Below are 20385 nucleotides of genomic sequence, written 5' to 3' on the forward strand. Positions count from 1 at the left end.
AATATTGCAACTCAAGGAAATACAAGTTTATAGCTGATAAGCTGAGGGTACAAAAGCAGAATTTAAAGATAATTCAAACCAACTTGTCTATTAGATTTTTTTTTATGGTTAGTGAGCTAGAACAAAGAAAATAAAAACCAATCCATTCTTTGCCCAAAACTCTCATGTCTGAAATGGGTTTTCAGTTAGAAAAACTTGCAATAACTTTCCTGTAGCTCTGTCCCTAGGTTTTGTCTGAGGTGGGGAGCAGACAAATTGAACTAGCATGTGAGAGATGCTGTTCTCTCAGATTTTTCTGGCCCTGTTTAGATTTGACAATATTGGAAGACTTTTCTAACGGAAGATTGCTCAATACTTCTCCCAGATTCTGGAAAAGACTTGGCTTTTGGCTCTCTGTGCTTTGTATGTATCATGCTGGTGCTGGTGACTTTGCTAGTAGCTTTTTCTCTTTGAGAAAGGACTGAGGCATGAGAATCCTCTCAATTTCAGTTCTTAAATAGAGATTTTCCAGTCGCCAAGTGCAGAGTGAGAATTTTATAAATTGTTTAGATTGGAAGGGATCTTCCAAAGTTCATTTCTTCCACCCCTGAGGAGTAGATTTTACAATCTATCGAGTTGTGAAACATGGGTACTCCATTGGCTCCACTACAGGTGCTTTTAAAATGTTGAATGCTTCTTGTTAACACTGGGCCACGGTCAGTGACTGAGTAGCGAGTTGTAGGGAATGAACTCTTCAGTCAAGGATACTGCTAGCTGCTCCTGGGAGATGTTCTGTACTGTAATTTGTTTGATTAATCTGTGACCTACAATGTATAAAAACAACATTTTTTCAGAAATGTTATAATCTACTCTCTCTAATAAGAAGGAAGACCCTAAATGGGACATTCCAGTCTGTAACTCCAATGCTGCGCATGGTCATCTTTAGTTACGGTGTTTCAATATTCATTGCACTGCAGCCAGAGACAAAATGGCCAGGCAATAAAAACCACCAATGTTAACTCCAAGAATGATCTAGCAAAACGTTCTGAAGTTAGCAAAAGAATGATCCTTCCTTTCAAAACAGAAAGGAACAAACGTGACACTTCCCAGCCTTTCAAGAGAGAAGGTCAGATACCTCTCAGGTGGCGGTTTAAAAGTATGTACAAGATATGAAACTTTTCATTCTTCATCTACTGTATTTTTTCACCTTACTGGGATTTCCTACATGTGATTATTTGTAAATCAATATTTTACAGCCAGTGTGGTTGCAATGAAGGTTCCATATATTAGAACGCTGTCATGCAGAGACTAGACCTGTCAGGGACCACAATGAGTTCTCCAAACTCTACTTGGTGAGGAAATTATATCCAGGAGAGAAAAATGCACCTTCACAAATCACAACCCATTTTACTTAGTGGTCTTGTTTTTAACAGCAGTTGTTAAAAAAGACCATAAAACCTCAAGGAAGAATTGTTAAGAGTAGTTTCTGAGTAATGTTTCACTGCATCAGATCTCCTTGCATGACTGTATATATGAGAACTACATTTCACTCTCACTTCTCCCTCTGCTAAATGTTCACTCCATTTCTGAGGCTGGTGTACAGTGAAAGTGCACAAACACAGGTGGTCTCCATTAGGGCTGCTGACTACATCTCTGGGCATCAAATAGGCTCTTAAGTACTATAAGTGGTTTTCTGATCTCCGAAGGACCCATTTGTGTGCCTACATGTGGCCTAAATTAGACACCTATGTTTCAAGGTGATCCTACAGTGAGTAAGACTCATAGACTTTAAGGTCAGAAGGGACCATTATGATCATCTAGTCTGACTCCCTGCACAGTGCAGGCCACAAAATCTCACCCACCCCTCCTAGAATAATCCTCTCACCTATATCTCAGATATTGAAGCCCTCAAATACTTTGAAGACCCCAAGATGCAGAGAATCCTCTAGCTGTGATCTATACCCCATGCTACAGAGGAAGGCGAAAAACCTCCAGGGCCTCTGCCAATCTACCCTGGAGGAAAATTCCTTCCTGACCCCAAATATGGCGATCAGCTAAACCCTGAGCATGTGGGCAAGACTCACCAGCCAGACACCCAGAAAGTTCTCTGTAGTAACTCCTATCATCCCTCCATTGACCTATTTCCCACTGATAATGAATGGTCAATTAGTTACCAAGATCATGTTATCTCATCAAACCATCCCCTTCATAAACCCATCTAGTTTAACCTTGAAACCAGATAGATCTTTTGCCCCCACTACTTCCCTTGGAAGGCCGTTCCAGAACCTCACTCCTCTAATGGTTAGAAACTTTCGTCTAATCTCAAGTCTAAACTTCCTACTAGCCAGCTTATATCTATTTGTTCTTGTGTCCACATTGGTATTAAACTTAAATAATTCCTCTCCCTCCCTGGTATTTATCCCTCTAATATATTTAAAAAGTGCAATCATGTCCCCCCTCAGCCTTCTTTTGGTTAAAGTAAACAAGCGAAGCCAAGCAAATCATAACAAAGCTACATTTAAAAGGAATTAAAGCCAGACAGAAAAAACTCAAAAGTTGAATTCAAACTTCATACCTACTGCGACCTCCCCAAAGTTGATGATGTTTTTTCCATTATTTGAAGTGACCACAACAGATGGTGCTACAGCAGGACAATGCAACTCTAAGTACAAGGTGTTATGAGGACTGGGGAGATGGAAAAAAAATGTTTGCTGTTAGATCATAAAATCTGGTATCTGAAATCTGCTTTTACCCTATGTGGGGGGAGGGTAAAAGCATTATATCAGTGTTAGAGAATGTATAATTTTGGCTGCTTTTCTTGCATCTGTTCAGGCAGAAGAGATGGACTGAATCTGGCACATATACTTTACATAGTACATATTCCCGTAGGTGCTTTGATACTAGCAGGTTGGAGTCTGATCTCCATTGTGCTGGTGTATAATCTGAGTTATTCCATTGATTTATGGGGCAATTAAGATCAGAATCTGGCCTTTCTCCCAAAAAATGAATGAATACTTTTTCAGCATATCCCCTATCCACCATAAATTGCATCAATCTGGTTTTATGCTGCTCGGTTATACCATACCTGTACTTTAGATTTTCAGATCCTTTCTTTTCATCAATATCTCCACTTGCAACAAAGCAAGGTATGATGTATCGCTCAAACTTTCCTGTGAAATTCCTAATCAGGGAATACTGAGCTGCAATATATTCTTCAGAACTAGAGAATCCAAGAATATGGTCTTAATAAGAAGACAGCAAAAATCAAGTAGTAATATAGTACAGTAGTATTAATTCCAGCAAGCAGATTGTTAAATTGCAGACCTGGCCTACTGCTTGCATTTACTATTTATTAATCGTTAATTGTTTCAAAGTGGACTTTAGCAGTAAAGCTGTGTGTCCATTTGTTCCACAGCAGTGGATCTGTTCAACAAAGCGTGTTGAACAAGTAGTTTTGCTTTTCTGCTTATGTGACGGAGAAAAAAAAATAGAAACCCAGCTACTTAATGTCACACTAGAGAAGACAAAACACTTTTGAGTGCAATTCTCTCACGCAGGATTTTTCTAGTGAAAATCAATTTTGCCCACATGTTCACTGCATCCTTTTATATTCCAGTAATATTCCCAAATTACATGATAGAGTGTGCCTCAGAATTCTCAAATATGCGTTTCCTTTAGAGTGGATTGTGTACTTACAGTACAATAATTTGATTCATGATTAAAAATACAAAAATGTTGATAGTTAATGAATTGTACTAAATACTTGTCCAAATCCCCAAAGGTTCAATTCCTCAAAGCACTTGAGCATATGCTGAACTTTAACATATGAGTGGTCCTGTTGATGTCAGTGGGACTATTCGGATACTTGGGCTACTCTTCTGTACTTAATGTTAAGTCCATGCTTACATACTTTGGATCTGGGCCCTCAAGCACTGGACTTTCTTCTTAGATGGTATAAATCTAAATAAATAAATTGCATGCTACAAAGTGACTACAGGTCACCCTCGCTATAAGTCCAAGATATGTTACAAAAAACTTGGACTTATAGTGAAACAACTTAAAGCGGGGAATTTTTTTTCCCCACAGCTGACTTCCATTTGCACAAACTGTTTTTTTTTTTTTTTTTTTTTTTTTGCATGACTTAAGAGCAGGGAATGGGAGGACTTATAACGCATCAGTTCCTACAAGTGCCAATGACTATAGCGCAGAACGGAGGTATACTGGGGCGACTTATAGCAGAGACACCCTGTACCTTAAAGTTTTCCATTAAAGCACTATTATACTCCCCAATGGGTAATTTTCAACCCCTCCTAATGGTGGTCCTCTAGACTATACCACATTTAGCTACCCAATTAAGGTGGTGGTGGGTCTGTGGCAGTTGGTGTGAGCCTTGTGCTGCCCTGGGTGAATTTTACTCAATACCAATTCAACTAATTTATTTGGAAGAGGTGCATTTTTCATTGTCAGTTTCTGTTGCTTAAATCACTTAAGACAGCCACCTACCTGAAAAACAGGCCAATTGCCCTTTACATCGGTATTGTGCTTGGTTCAACTGAATTATAGTACAGCCATGTTTAATGCTACATGGTACATTCTTTCAAGCCTGCAGCTCCTCTGTTTGATCTATAATGCGGGATTCTCTGCCTTGAAGGAGAGGCTATGACAGTGTAGATTAGAAGCACTGCTAATTTTGGAAATAACCTTTGGAATAAGGAAAAAGGCTAGTTCTCCCCTAAAGTTAAATGACTTGCTCATACACAAGGATTAATAGATTAATGAAACCAGTATGGAAATGACATTTGTTTGCTGCCCAGTAGAAACTGTTGCTTCTGACTTACTTGGTTTTTATTTCTTCTGGTTTTGGTGGCTCAAAAGCACTGTTAGCTCCATGTTTACTGCCTCTGACCCTCGAAGGCTGTCTGAAAATGGCAAAACTTGATTTCTTTCCATCTTTCTTCCCTGACAGGGTTTCGTCTTTTCTCTTCTATAAATACAGTGTATTTTATGTTTATATAATAAGCATGCAACACATTAAGACTAAGCTTTTTCAAAGCTGCCTAAATAATTTGGACATTCAATTCCTATTAAAATCCCATAGGTGGCTACAAATTATTATAAATTATTCTGTGGAAATGTTCCAGTCAGGGATCATGGTTCCACTGTATGAGATATTGATGCAAACATACAGCAAATAAACAGTCTCTGCCACATAGAGCTCCCAATCTAAATATATAAAAAGAGGTGATGAATATTGGCAATAATCAATGGATAAAGCACAGCCACAGCCAGTAAAATCAGGCAATTCAAGTGTAGAACCATTTCTCTCAGCCTCAGAGGGCAAATTCTCTTCTGGAATAAAGAAATGCAGCTCTTTTTAATGTAATTCTATCCATTTACATTAGCTGGGTGTCTGACCCTATTTTCAAAAGTGCCTAAGTCACTCAGGTGCAAGTCCCATTTTCAGAAGTCCCATCTAGGCATTTAGGAGCCCCTAAAATGCTCAGGTGCTTTTGAAAATGTTACCATTTATTTATTATTTATCCTGTCTGCTGATGGCATTAACTGCCACTTTGTACTGCTAATCTTTGGTTTTTTGAGACTGGGCTTCATTTACTGTATTTTAATAGTGAATTATTTTATGTTAAAAAGTAATGCTATAGAAATGAGCTTGATTTTCCTTTGAGAGTTGGCTGAGTAACAGAGCACATTGATTTTCAACTGTTCTTACTTGCATGTCTGATTCACGAATCTTCTTCAACATCGTCCTTTGTGTATCAGCCCTGCACAGCATCTGAACGGCCTCTTCTCTGATTAGCTGCTCTGACAACACTGGTCTGAAGTATACTTGTATCAAGCATTTCTGGGGGAAGAGATTGCACACAATGAATGATACTGAGCTGCAAATTTACATCAGTGGCAGAACTTGGATAATTTGTAACTCCCACAAGATGAACAGAAGCTGAGAACATGAGTTTGACAGCAACTTTTTGACCCTGGATATCTTGGCCCCTTTTCGTGAAGGAACTGAATGAATTAAAGAAAAAGGCTAATTGTAGTAATGTTTTTAAAGTCCACAATGCTGCAACAAGTTTAGATTACTACCAAATTTCCTACACTGACATGCCTTTTGGCTAAATAAATCATGCTATAACATTGATGCAGATATGCCCATGAGTAAAATTACTCACATGCGTACTTGTTTGTAGGATTGAGCTCTAGATTTCCATTAAAAGTATTCTTTAAAGCTCAGAGTACATATATTAATTACTTTTATAGGAATGGTACAGTATATTCTGGGACTTTAATTACAAGGCACTACATTTGTAAGGATAGAGATGATCATAGGATTGTATCTCTTGCATTCAAATACGTGACTTATTCAGAATGAATTTACCTTCCCCGGCAAAACTGTTCCAACAGAAGGCATAATTGTCACCGGAGACTCTTCTGGCACGAGGAATTCAAAGGAAGTTGGTCCAACAGGGGCAGTTTCCCCATTGCCGATCCTTGGGACAGCATGAGTAAAGCGGTTGAGGCTCACATGTGAATTTACCACATACAGTGTTGCTGTAGATACATCATTTAAAGCTGTTGCTGCAAACTTGACTAAGGAATGAGACAACTCAAGAGGTGGGTGGACTCCAACTGCTTTGCATGACAGCTTGAATTGTCTAAAAATAAACACACCATAAATTGTCTCAGTACAAACAGAGCATCTTAAACAGTCCAGAAGCCTGGGGACCTGATTCTGCAGTTCTTATTCAAGCAGGGTTTCTACTGATTGCAAGGGAAATCTTGCCTAAGGATGGCAGGATGAGGCAGATATGATATCTGCTCTAAAATATGCAACTCCACAGAGAGGCTCTACCTGAATTATTTCTATGTGAATCTTTGAATAGAAATGCAATGAGACTCAGTCTGAAAGTCTCTGCCTTATATCTTCACTGTTACAGCACCATCCCCTGGCACAGATGATGAGCATCTTCAGAAGAAATATATACACAGATTATGTACTGCTTCAATAATTCCACCAAGAAAAAAGGATGAGGAGGAAGTTGCAGGTAAAGAAAATTAGAGGCACATTTATATCTGGAGAAATGATACAGATAAACTTAGATGGGGTAGGAGGAAAGATGGCAAAAAAGCAACAAACTCAGTAAAGACTTGAGCCTGGCTGGCAGGCACTACTCACCTCTTGTACAATGCAAAGCTCCTGCCTCTGCCAATGTACAGCTTAGACTCCCAAATTTATAGGGACTTAATTATCTGACTCTGATTTTGCCTCTTGAACTCCACCACTGATTCAGAGTAACACTTCTAAACTTTACTCATTTGTGTTTCCAGATTCTTAGCATACCTATTTATCTCTGACTTGCAGGTCAGCTCAAAACTGTATTCCTTTGCCTTGTTGGCTTTGAAGATAATGTCCAGTTTCAGGCTTTCCAGGGGAAGGAGCATTCCAAATCCATCACTCGGTTGAATTTCTACAAACTTCAAAATGGCAAAAAGAAATCTTGTGTAACTATGAACAGAGTCAAGGCACCTAAGGAACCTCACATTTTAAAGGAGTTGACATTTGAGAAAGGACTTATCTTCAAGCTTTCTGTTCACCTATTGTCCATAATAACCATCTTGTTTTTATGTAGCTATCCTCCTCATGCACAATGAATGAGATGACAGAAAGCTATCAGCTACCTCACTAGGAAGTTGGGAGGATAAATCCATTAATGCTCATGAGATGCTCAGATGACAAAGCCCCATATATTATCTACATAGATGTGTATAGCTCTCGAGATTTCTTCCAGGAGTATACTTGTTTGATCAAGGAAGGAAGATTTCTTTAGACTGCTAAGACAATGGCTACTTGTGAGTGGCCTGTATAGTTTGTGTGAGCCATTAAAATAGATTACATGCCAATTTCCCCTGCATGAATCCTTTTAAAAATGAATAAGCAGTGCTATGTGAGTCAGGATCCCAAGGAGTCTGAGATCTTCAGTATTTCTGCTATAAATGACAACTTATGCTTCACTCCCAGCTGTATATCTGAGAAATGAAGCTCCCGTGTAACTGCAACTGGTCCTGACATCTCATGTCAGAAGCCTTTTTGGTTTCAACTCTCTGAAAAGTCTGGCAAAGCAGTTGCCAGGTTCTTCCTAGGATTTAATGAGATTTCAGTCCCTCCTGCTGTGCCCTGGAGGTTTCATTCTCTAGGCACCTTAGTTTGACCTCATGCTTGAAAAATGGATTTCCATGAAGGCCCCAAAAGTCTTAGCCCAAAGGACCCAATGAACTCCAGTGTTTCCTATAGCTTAAATGATCATTAAGAATTAAAATTCTCCTCATTCTTGTTACGTTAAACACCTTTCTTGCTAATCAGGGATTGATTTGTTGCGTGCCTGCAGCATACATGTTAGCTTGATCAGCAGTACCAGCAGCTGGGTCTGTCAAGTCAGCCATAACAGTCCTACAGAATTCAATATCTGAAGTGGATTTTCTGCTCTGAAGACAAGACCTGATGGCATGGGCATTGCAGGGGTTCTATGTCTTTTGTGTGCCCCATCTTGGATTTGTATGGCTAGCAAGTTTTTAAAAGATGTAGGGCTTGCTTTCATTTTATGATGCTGGCATTCACCTGAAGCTTAGTGTCAGATGGGGTACACTCCTGCTTCAACATCACCATCACTTTGGTTTTAAAAATTTTGTAGGGCAAATTATACCCTCATTGAGATCTGCACAGTCCTATTGGCATTGAGCCAGGTTGCAGAGGAAACTGAGTTGAGTAGGTATAAATGAGGCCAGAATTTGTCCTGGAGAATTTTTAATACTGATAACGCATGAACCAGAAAGGACCCAGTCAGACTCTCTGAACCCAGGCTGTTTGCAGAGCTGGAAATGAGAAAAACATTGTCACTTGTAAACTGAGCAAATGTGATCTGGAATCACTGAGACATGATAACCAGGAGCTCCATTGTGTCAAAAGTCTTATTAAAATCAAGGTATAGCATGGCTACTGCTTCCTCTCTATCCCTAGGTCAGTACTTTGTCAAAAGATCCATATAAGTCACAAGTTTCGTTTGCACTCAGTTGCACCATTTCACATGAATAAAATATATTTAATATATTTAAAACAGAAGAAAGAAGGGGAAACCATGTACCTCAGGGAGTCCAACAAATCCAAACTCTTGTGGCAGGATGGATTTATTTGTTAGAGTGATGGTTGTCTGAACAGCTTCACAGATAGTGCAGTAACCAAAATTCACTTCAGCTGGACTGATTTCCAAATCAGAAGTAGTAACAATTGCATGGACAATAAATTCAACTGGCTTAGTCTGAAACAAGATTGGAAGTACTATGTAAGAACTACAGCTGGAGTGCTGGGCAAGAACTGGGTATATGATTTAAATGAAAAGATTTCCAGAAAGATTCTTTGTATTAAGATATGTTCTGTTCCTCAACAGGAATTAATGTAAGTAATATTCTTATTTTGAACTTCAGTTTATCATGGTTCTTATCAGCAAGCAACGGAAACTTGCCAATTCTTTAACTAAAACTAACAAAAGAATCACTAGATATTTTGGAACGTAGTCACATGTGTATCTGTATGAAACATGAACCCTAAAATGCATGTACACTGTTTTATATTTTCTGAATAAAACTGTGTGCTATCTGCAACCAAAGAATACTTCAGTGAATAAGAGAACACTTTAAGAATTAAAAGTCTAGGGTTTGTATTTTGTAGATGCTTGATAGAAAATGATCTTACACAACTCACTATCTATTATACCATTCTGAGAATTTTTAAATTAATTTAATCACAGGGTGAGTTCTTTATCTCTTGTCTTACTGATTTGATTTCAAAGGGATGGCTCATTGAGTAACTACCATTCACTGACCCAGGGTATCAGAATCTGGCCCTGAAGCAGCTCTGAATTAGTGTGACTTTTTTCCCCACACACTTCACAATTCTAGGTTAAAATTTAAATCTTCTAGTACTTGAAACACACAATAGCACTTACCTTATCAGCAACTGTTATTGTCATTGGAACTTCCAGAACCCTGGTTTCTGTGTCAAAATATTTTTCTGCATCTTCTGGGAGAGAGTGCCTGAAATAGAAAAGTGCATTTATTTAAGGACAACCAAACTGGTCTCTAGCTAAGGAGAAACAACTGGGTCTTCGGTGCCTATATTCTGAATCAAGTATAAGTCTAAGACAACTGAGTTTAGTTAAGATCCAAAAGGTATATTCATCCATATTCTAATCCAGCAAAGCACTTGAATTTAAATAGACTACTTGGGTGCCTAAAGTTAATCAGATGCTTAAATGCTTCACTGGATTGGGACTTAAAGTAAAGTCTTTGTATGAATTTGAATATGCAAATACTGGGAAAGAGCAAGGAGGGAGTTTCCAACCAAACATACGATAGTCTAGGAGAATCTACCTGTGCCCAAGAGACAAAATACAGTCATGTCAAAGGTAGAGCAGACTTGTCATAGATTTTCTACAGGAAGATCATCCCTCACTACACAGATAGGTGCTGTCCAAGCTATACATCAGCTTTTATTAGGATAATAAGCAATGTGGTATTCATATTAATAGATCTGACATACTAAGGCCCAATTTTCCAAAGACAAGCTCCTTTTTAAAATCTCAGTTTAGGAGTTTATGGACATTGTTAATCAATGGGACTTGATCCTGTAAGGAACATCAGGTGCTTTTGAAAATGCCATCCCCATCTGCTTAATTTCCTGAGGCCTCTTTGAAACTGCCAGCTTTAAGTTCATATTTAGGCATTTGAGAGTCTTGTTTGTTAAAAGTAATGAACACTCAGTAGCTTCCAATTAATTCAATATTGTTGTCATAAAATTGATTTTTGTTAAATGTTTCAAACTGTTGAAATGGCCATAATGACATGGCTAATGTCTGTTTGAAACATGGGACACACTACCGAAAATATTTAGTGCTTCAGTGGTCTTTCTGCATGGCTACTACCTGTAGTTTGCATTTAGCGAGGAAATGCAGGTAAAGTTAGGACAAGCTGAATGACAAATCTTTCAATCAGACATGGGCCATAGCTACCAAGTTTGGTTACAAATCATAAATTCTCTAAACTTCTAAGGTGCCTGGATGTAGGAATAAACGTTCTGCTGGAATAGGACTGTTGCAATTTATTTCAACAAGTGAACAGCATAAATGTTCCAGGCTAATTCCTGCTATTTTATTTCTATTTAAGTGTCATGCTGGAATTAAAAAGCTGGACATGAAAAAGGTCTAGTCCGATAGATGCATGAAATTCTTACTAATGCTTATGGGATAATTAGACACATATGTGTGTTTTGCCTGTATTACTAAAGGAGCTGATTATGCGCCAGGGTTGTCTTTGCAGGCATTTTAGTAAAGTATTACCAATACTGTCTTTTTATTTTTTCTAGCAAAACCTTTATAGCTATAAATAGGAATTAAAACTTGCTTTGTAATCAGTATTGAAGCTTCCTGCATTCTGGCCACAGTTAGGTGTACATGAGCAAACCAACATAGGCAATCTGTTCCTGTTGACATTGATGTTAATTAATTGCCAGTCCCTCTGAGTCAGTATCAATGAGATCACAATACAAGGGAAAGACATAAATAAAGACAGGCTGCAGAAGTGAAACAAACATGAAAACCAACAGCGTTTGTCTGATTACATAGCAGATTTGTCCTTAACAGGGCATGTGTGGGCTTCAGTTGCTGAAACTTCTCACTCTCGTACAGTCCAATTTCAGAGCTTTCAAGCCAAGTCAGTACAAAACCTCTATTATTTTTAGATCTATGTGCCTATTTATAATACCTGGACCATACAGCATTGGAGGGAATAGTTTCCCATTCCTAAGTCTCCACAGTGATATTATTTCTGTTACCAGCTCTCTAGATAGGTTCCGTCCACAAACACCATTGAGTGAAGAACAGTGAGGCAAAAGGATGTTTCTTTCACACAAAGAAATATCTAGGCCAATGCCATTTACAGTTGCATATCTGCTCTTTAAAGATAGTGTTGTTCATTCGTCTTCCTTCCATGGTTTGCCCCTTTCCCTCATCACCTTGCCCTTGCTAATTCAGGATTGCTTCCAATAAGTGCTTTTTTTTTTTTTTGGTAAGAAAAAAAGTGCCGGTACGCCAGATGCAAACCTTTAAGAGCCGAAACACTGTGCTGGGAGCCAGAAAAAAAAAACGCCTTGCGTCCTGAGCAGGCTTCTAGCAGGAGACAAGCCGCCCCAGGAAAACAGGTGCCAGGGTATACATGGGGGAAATTCCATTCCTTTTCTGTATGCTGGGAAAATAGGTGACGGTACGCCGTTCCATGCAGTACCGTCACAAATAAAGCATTGTTCCCTACCATATATGCTCTAGTTTTCTGTCCAATCTAGTCTTAAAAGTCCCAAGCAATGGGCTTTCACCACTATTGTGGGGAGACTAGTGCACAATCTAACAGAACTTGAGGTCAGTCAGCCTAAATTTTCTTACACTTTATTGCTAGTTTAATATCCATGGAGCACACTAAATAATTCCTCTTATTGTCCTTTCCCATCAAAATTCACTTCTTACAGAAACAAATAATCTTCAGTTCTTTCTTTCTGTTATTTATTAAATGCTTGACTTTAAAAACACCATGATTGGACAGTAAAGGGGATTTTATACAATCTGATGTTAGGAACTAGAAACTGTTGTCATAATTATAACTGTTGTAATGAGATAAAATTTAATATGTAGGAAGAATTGTAACATTTATATTTTCTTTGAAAATTTATGCTGTTAAAAGCTTTGGCATCTGACTTTAGATTTTCATTTTAGAGCAGAGGGTCTAATTTTTGGAGAGGCTGAATACACATGGGTGAAAATCTGACTTTACTGAAAGCAACCAGAGTAGAATTTTTATCTCAATTCCAGATAAAATTAGTGGAAAATTCAGATCAGCACCAATGAAAATCGGACCTCAAAGTCTGATTCTACTCTCAGTATCTCTGATATATCTGGAGTAATTTAACTTCTATGTTCAGTACAGCAATGCAATCGCACTGAAATCAGTAGTGTGAACTACAGCCATAGCAGTTTGTGGGTGTCAGAGAAAATGTGGCCTGCTCTGACTTTTCACAGATAGTTGAAGCACTATTTGATCTGAGGAAGTGGGTCTGGCCCACGAAAGCTCATCATCTAATAAACCATCTTGTTAGTCTTTAAAGTGCTACATTGTCCTGCATTTTGCTTCAACTACCCCAGACTAACACGGCTACATTTCTATCACTTTTCACAGATAGGCACTCTAATATCTTCAATGCTAAACAGAGAGGTGAGTAATACCATTCATTTACCTGGGAAGGAACTTCAGCTGCACACTGAAGGTTGACAGGGCTTGAATGTAACCTGTTTTCGGAAGAAGCTCCATGTGGTTGCTCAGTTCTTTGCATACTTCAAACTTCAAGCGTAGAGCAGCTTTTGCTCTGCAAACAGATTGGACAGACCTGAGTGGGTTTGTGCTGATGTTTTACTTACTGCTCTAGCTCTTTTTCCCATTGCAGCTCAGTTTTGCACATGGCACTTAGAGTTATTTCAAGCTTCCTTTGCAAGTGAAGGAAGATACACTGGGTACATAGAATTGTTAATGCAAAATCACAATGTTGTGTTCTCTGTCGGGCTACAGTGTTTCCCAATCTAGGTTTCTATATTTGAGTTCACCCAGATTCAAAGCCAAAGTGTCGCAGAATAAAAGCAGGCTATAGTGTACCTATCTCACATTTTCTTTCCTTCCTGAACCAAAGGCTCTAGAGACACATGGACTCTGTTCTAGATGGAACTCATTCAGAGGTGAAGGGACAGCCTTGCTAAAATGTGGGCCTACCCATGGTTCAGCAAAAGTAATCCGGGATGGGTGAGACTGAACAAATCTAAACCAGTATTAATATTAACTCATGGTCAAAGTCCAGCAATTCCCTGAGTCTGAATGCCTGCAGCTCTGCCAGGCAGAGATAGTCTCTTGAGTGGTCAGGAGAATAAAAGAGGAATGAAATCTGGAACAGACTAATGCATATGAATGAAAGCTTAAAAATCAGCCATTTGCTAAGTAGTCATTTGCTTTGTTCCCAGGTCTTTTCCAATGCTGTAACCGATCACATCAGCAACATTGATGATGAGCAACAGTAATCCTTTCTGCTTGTTTTCTGTGCATTCTGCTGTCTTAGTGGTGTGGTGTGAAGTGCACTGCATAGCAATCGACCCCAGATTAAATCCTTCCACCAACACCAAGTGCACAGAATCTTTAATGGCCATGGATTGTGGCAAGAGTCCTGGCTTTATCTAAAAGCTCTCCACACATGGACTGAATGTGCCTGCTTCGGCATGTTGAAAGGCTGAGCCATCATTGCCAGAGTCTGAATAGTCAGTACAGGTTTAACCTCCCTAGTCCAGCACTCTCTGATCTGGCAATATCCATGGTCCGGTATGATTTTAGTTAGCCGAAAGTCCACTTACCATGGGTGTGGCCAAGTTTCCTGTGGTCTCATAAAGTTTGTTTACAGGCACCAGTCATAGCTCTGTGTTCTATGCTGTTAATTTACCCCTAAATGTCTTCTAAGAGCCCAGTAAGTAGTGGAAGCATTGGTAATACTACTAGAAAATATTAACCTCTCATGGTTTGGCAAATTCTCTGGTTAGCACCTGTCAGATCCGAAGGGTGCCGTATGAGACCGGTTCAGTCTGTACTAGGGTTTCAAGCCTAATGCTTAACAGATAGTCTACCTTGTAGTGCAGTTAGAACTGGGACGCTAAGTAAAGGGCCTCATCCTCCATTATACTGAAGACAGGCTGCACTGGTCTGAGGGCCCTCCACATCTTGCATGACTGCTCCCTTTGGCTATCTACATTTTGGCCTAAGATACTTAACAGCTTCCCTAAGCCAGGAACATCTCAAAACCTGGGATTTGCATTGGGGGGAGTTAATCACTTTTAACTGACAAATTATTCTGTCTCTGCATTTATAATCTTGTCCCTGAGAGTGGGTTATCTTAGACCGAGGAAATCTCTTACATAACTTGTTTGTCACATTTATGAGCTGAATTTCTGAGATAACAGCTCTACTATTTCTTTCCAACTGTGAAGAATTTCTGTAGTGTCTAATTCTGGTAAGAAGTTTAGAATGTGTCTTCTAGCAGAGATAGTAAAAAAAAATCCCACTGGCATGCATTTAAATAGAAATAAAAATAGGATGATTGTTAAAATAGAAACACTCAGCATTTCGAAGTCAGTGACTGCATTAGATAGAGTGGGGGGAACCATCACATGTAAGTCAATTAACAGAGTAGCTCACAGAATCATTCTCTAAAGGTAAGAGTCACTGCACAGATCTCTAGGAAACTAACAATCTGCAGGATTACCTTTACACTGTGATATGATCTGACATCATAGGACAGGGCTCAGATATTAGTGGTGAGGACTGTATATAAAAGTACCTGGACAAACATCCAGGATCCTTTGAAATAAGGATTTGGTCTATGTATTTAAATGGCACTTAGCATCACAGCATCTGAGTTTCTCCCAATCATTAATGAATGTACAACATTTGTGTGAACTGGGGAAATTTTTATTATCCCCATTTTACAGATGGGAAACTGAAGCGATAAAAAGACTTGTCTAATATCACACTGGAAATCTGTCACAGCTGTGACTAGAGCTCAGGTCTCCCAAGTTCCAGGCCACTGCCTTAGCCACAAGACCTTGTGCTAGGTGTACAAAGTATCTAGGAAATAAAGGGTTATGTTTACACTGCAAAAAAGGGGGTGGGGAAATGGCCCATGGTGATGAGTCTCAGAGCATGGATCTACTGACTCAGGGTCAGGTGACAGAGATAAAAATAGAAGTGTAGAAATTTTGGCCTGGACTCCGGTGAGGGGCTCTGGCTGCATCTCAAGGTGGTTCTACTTGCCACCCTCCAGCAGCACGATCCTAACAAGATGACATCAGAGGAGGAGTAGCATGGAAGAGCCAGATGAGGGAGGGAAAAACAGTAACAAAGGCAGTTGTGAATCTTTTCACCCAAAGAATGAAGGCCTTTTCTTCCAAAGCCAACAATATCCAAGTTGAAATAAGACCGACAGAAACACTGTACTGTATTATAAATACCTCCACTAATTAAATATCTAGATAACACTATAAAGTGAGAACTTCACAGACTAGGAGTGGGCAGGGGAGCTGACAGAATTGCCCAGTCCCCTGAAGCAGCTCCATGCTCCCAGAAGGGGTGGAGACTTGAGCAGAAGGAACAGGGCTGGGGTAACCAGCTCTGTGCCACCTGGACCACGCTGTGGCCCCCAGACCGCCTTTAGCTCCAGTGGCAATTTAAAGGGCCCAAGGCTCCAGCCACCACTGCTACCACAGTAGTGGCCAGGAGTCGTTAGACCTTTTGAATCCCAGGCCATGAGGCAGTTGCCCTCTTGCCCCCACCAATGGGTTTAGGTCTGTAGGAGCAGAGGTTAAAGGAAATAAAACTGGCTCTTTTAGAAACCAATAGGCAAGTTCAGGCTTGATTATACTATATAAAGGTATTATAGTATCTCTTAAAGGTATGCTTGACCTCCATGGTGGCTGTTCCATAGTTCTTATGAGGCACAACTGGCCTTAGGCTGGCTTCTAGTTCTGACATTGATTTTAACTACAGGGGAAAGCCTGGGGAAGAATAACAATGAGAAATACAAGGCATTTTGTAGGGTATCCCAGGCTGACTAAATGTACTTGTGCATAATGAAATAATAAACTTAACATTCTTCCTTCCCTAAAATTTATGTGAATGTAGTGCAGGCAAAAGATGTTAGGTGTCTGCCTTAGAGACTGAAGTCTTCCATCCAGATACAGCACATGCAGCAGCAGCGCAAGTTTTCCCCACTGACCTACCAATGTGCTTCAATACTGAAATGAAGGAGCTAACTCTTTAAATGATTGGCTAATTCAAAGTCTTTGGCTTCTCTGCCAACACAGCCAGTATGGGAACCAGTTAGTGCTATTTGTGGTTGTGGTTATGTGCCTACCTGTAGGGAGATGGCCAAAAAGTCCACAGATGGCACTTGATAAAGACTTTCAGTCTCCTCAAGGCAGGACCAAGGAAATTTTGAAGGCCCTATTAGGTGACATGAGGTTTTATTCAAATTTATTTAAGTACTACTTGTCACTATATTAGTGTCTTTCCCCGCCTTTTAATATGATGCTTTGCTATATTTCTTTCTCAGACAAGACATTCCTTACGATCTCCCTATTTAATTATTATAATAAGCTGATCAGTAATGGATTGTGGGATAGCTTACCTGCTTCTAATGATGACAGAATCCTGGTAGAGCCGATCGTACATACAGATTTTTAGATCAACATTTGGATTGGTCACCCAAACAGGCACATCAACAGAGACTCCAATGACACAAAAGTGTAGCTATATATTTGAATATACAAATCAATAATGGTTACTCCTTTATATAGGTCATTGAAAATCTCTAACAACAAATCAGGATAAAGGGAAACTAGGGTTTATGCTGATCAACAGCAGAATCATATATCCTGTTGTTAATATTAAAGACATTTTTTCCTAATGTCCAACCTAAACCTCCCTTTTTGCAGTTTAAGCCCATTGCTTCTTGTCCTACCTTGGTGCCAAGGAGAACAATTCCCCCCCCCCCCCGTGACATTCCTTTTGATATCTGAAAACCGTTATCATGTCCCCTCTCGGTCATCTTTTTTCCATATTAAATAAGCCCAATTCCTTCAGCCTTGCCTCATAGCTCATGTTTTCTAGACCTTTAATCATTTTTGCTGCTCTTCTCTGGACCTTCTCCAATTTCTCCGCATCTTTCTTGAAATGTGGTGCCCAGAACTGGACACGGTACTCCAACTGAGGTCTAATCAGTAGAGCAGAAGAATGACTTTTCAAGTCTTGTTCACAACACTCCAGTTAATGCAGCCCAGAATCATGTTTGCTTTTTTTGCAACAGTGTCACACTGTTGACTCATATTTAGCTTGTGGTCCACAATGACCCCTAGATCCTTTTCTGCAGTACTCCTTCCTAGACAGTCGCTTCCCATTTTGTATGTGTGAAACGGATTGTTCCTTCCTTGCATTTGTCCTTATTAAATTTCATCCTATTTATCTCAGACCATTTCTCCAGTTCGTTCAGATCATTTTGAATTATGACCCTGTCCTCCAAAGCACTTGCAACCCCTCCCCACTTCATGTCATCTGCAAACTTAATAAGCGTACTTAAATTGTTGATGAAGATATTGAACCAAACTGGTCCCAAAACAGACCGCTGTGGAACCCCACTTGTTATGCCCTTCCAGCAGGATTGTGAACCATTAATAACTACTTTCTGAAAAGGGTTATTCAGCCAGTTATGGACGTACCTTATAGCAGTCCCATCTAGGTTGTATTTGCCTAGTTCTGTGGTTCTCAAACTTTTTGGGCTCTGGAGCCCTTTACATATGTAAATATTTATGCGGCACCCCAGCAGTCTACTGATTGTATGTGCTGAACCTGTCGATGTTTCCAGTTTGTCAACCTCATGGAGCCCCTGGATATGTCTCACAGAGTCCTGGGGCTCCGTGGAGCACAGTTTGAGAAACACTGGCCGAGTTTATTGATAAGACGATTATGCAAGACCATATAAAATGCCTTACTAAAGTCTAGGTATACCACATACTCCAATTCTCCCTTATCCACAAGACTTGTTATCCTATCAAAGAAAGCTATCAGATTGGTTTGACATGATTTGTTCTTTACAAATCCATCTTGGCTGTTATCACCTTATTATCTTCCAGGTGTTTGCAGATGAATTCCTTAATTACTTGCTCCATTATCTTCCCTTGTACAGAAGTTAAACTGACTGGTCTGGGTTGTTCTTATTTCCCTTTTTATAGATGGGCACTATATTTCACCATTTCCAGTCTTCTGGAATTTTTCTTGTCTTCCATGATTTTTCAAGGATGATAGAGGTGGTATCTGAGCCTCTAGCTATCAACTTCTTGAATATTCTAGGATGCATTTCATCAGGCCCTTGTGACTTGCAGACATCTAATTTTTCTAAGTGATTTTTAACTTGTTCTTTTTTATTTTATCTTCTAAACCTACCCAATCCCACTAGTATTCACTATATTAGGCATTCCTTCATCAGACTTCTTGATGAAGACTGAAACAAATAAGTCATTAAGCACCTCTGCCATTTCCAAGTTTCCTGTTGTTGTTTCTCCCTCTTCACTGAGCAATGGGCATACTCTGTCCTTAGTCTTCCTCTTGCTTCTAATATATTTATAGAAAATCTTCTTGTTTCCCTTTGTCTGTAGCTAGTTTGAGCTTGTGCTTTTTTTTCTAACCTTGCCCCTGCATACCTGTATTGTTTGCTTATATTAATTCTTTGTAATTTGTCCTAGTTTCCACTTTTTATGAGACGCCTTTTTGATTTTTAGATCATGGTCAGCACTGTGCAAGCTGCTTCCACAGTGACCCCTCATGAAAGGATTCAGCCCAGGCCTAGAAGGGACATTCCCTCCTTCCAAAGAAATATGTCCAGAAAATGATAGAGCTGCTTCTTTGTGGATTTTGAGGAGTGCTAGGTTTGAGACAGAGAGCCTCCTGCTAAGTGTGGATTTTCTGACAAGCTACTAAGATCAACATCTCAGCTGTGTCTGGCCTGAAATAAAAGTACAGAATTAAAATACACTCTAATGTTAATGGCAGTTGTCACCTGTCCCAGTTATGCATTCCTCCAAGTGGTTTCACTTTCCTTTCTTAGGATGACTATACACTTATTTTTCTCTAAGCTCTCCCACAGCTTCAATCCCACCTTCAAGCCCCTTCAGCTTTTGTGACACACAGAAGGATGTCAAACTTTCTTCTCTTCAGTGTGTGGGACCAGACCATGTCACTTAAAAACACTCACTGGTTTGCAGTCTGGGTTGTCAAATGCTATCTCAAACTCAGCATGTACATCCCCAGGGATGGATGGGGTAAAAATAATCTGAAGTTTGACTGAGCTGAAGGGTCCAATTTCACCTTCTGTAACCTAAATGTGAAGCAAAAAAGTGTTACTAACTTTCATTAAAATCTGGCTGCATTATTCTATTCTGTATAGAATTTTATACTGTGCTCATTGTTGCAGTATCTGAGCCTGTACCTGTACTGAATTACTGGGCCTTTGTACATAGAAATACGGTCAACGGAGCTATACAGTTACATAGTTATGCCCATGGTCTGACAGAAGACACTGTGCTGGCTTCAGCAGAAAAGTGTATCAATAGTACCTTAAAGAGCTTGCTTCTTCAAAAACCTGGGCACTTCATCTGAGACAGTGACTTCTTTAATTTCCAGAAGGTGCTCAGACTCTGGGCTAAAGTTGAATTA

At 39.6% G+C, this 20385-nt stretch overlaps 1 protein-coding gene across 9 annotated transcripts in view; it reads right to left on the reverse strand.

Annotated features, from left to right (window-relative positions):
- CFAP74 (cilia and flagella associated protein 74) overlaps positions 1-20385 on the reverse strand; it is a 121340-nt gene that overhangs the window by 9216 nt on the left and 91739 nt on the right. For 8 of the 9 annotated variants that reach the window (XR_012897383.1, XM_075906898.1, XM_075906897.1 and 5 more), the window contains 12 exons: positions 19925-20047; positions 17306-17427; positions 13328-13456; positions 9996-10083; positions 9135-9308; positions 7337-7470; positions 6374-6650; positions 5708-5839; positions 4818-4963; positions 3065-3199; positions 2555-2664; positions 748-803 (listed from right to left, as the gene is read on the reverse strand). Coding sequence is in view for 8 of the 9 variants with exons in the window: in XM_075906898.1 (XP_075763013.1) it covers positions 748-803; positions 2555-2664; positions 3065-3199; positions 4818-4963; positions 5708-5839; positions 6374-6650; positions 7337-7470; positions 9135-9308; positions 9996-10083; positions 13328-13456; positions 17306-17427; positions 19925-20047 (1626 nt within the window). In the remaining variant the exon portion in view is untranslated. Of the gene's footprint in view, positions 1-6; positions 804-2554; positions 2665-3064; positions 3200-4817; positions 4964-5707; positions 5840-6373; positions 6651-7336; positions 7471-9134; positions 9309-9995; positions 10084-13327; positions 13457-17305; positions 17428-19924; positions 20048-20385 lie in introns of those variants that run through there. The other variant, XM_075906899.1, reaches the window with a different exon arrangement.

The sequence above is a fragment of the Pelodiscus sinensis genome, chromosome 23 (genome assembly GCF_049634645.1).
Source record: "Pelodiscus sinensis isolate JC-2024 chromosome 23, ASM4963464v1, whole genome shotgun sequence".
In the NCBI taxonomy this organism is placed as follows: domain Eukaryota; kingdom Metazoa; phylum Chordata; order Testudines; family Trionychidae; genus Pelodiscus; species Pelodiscus sinensis.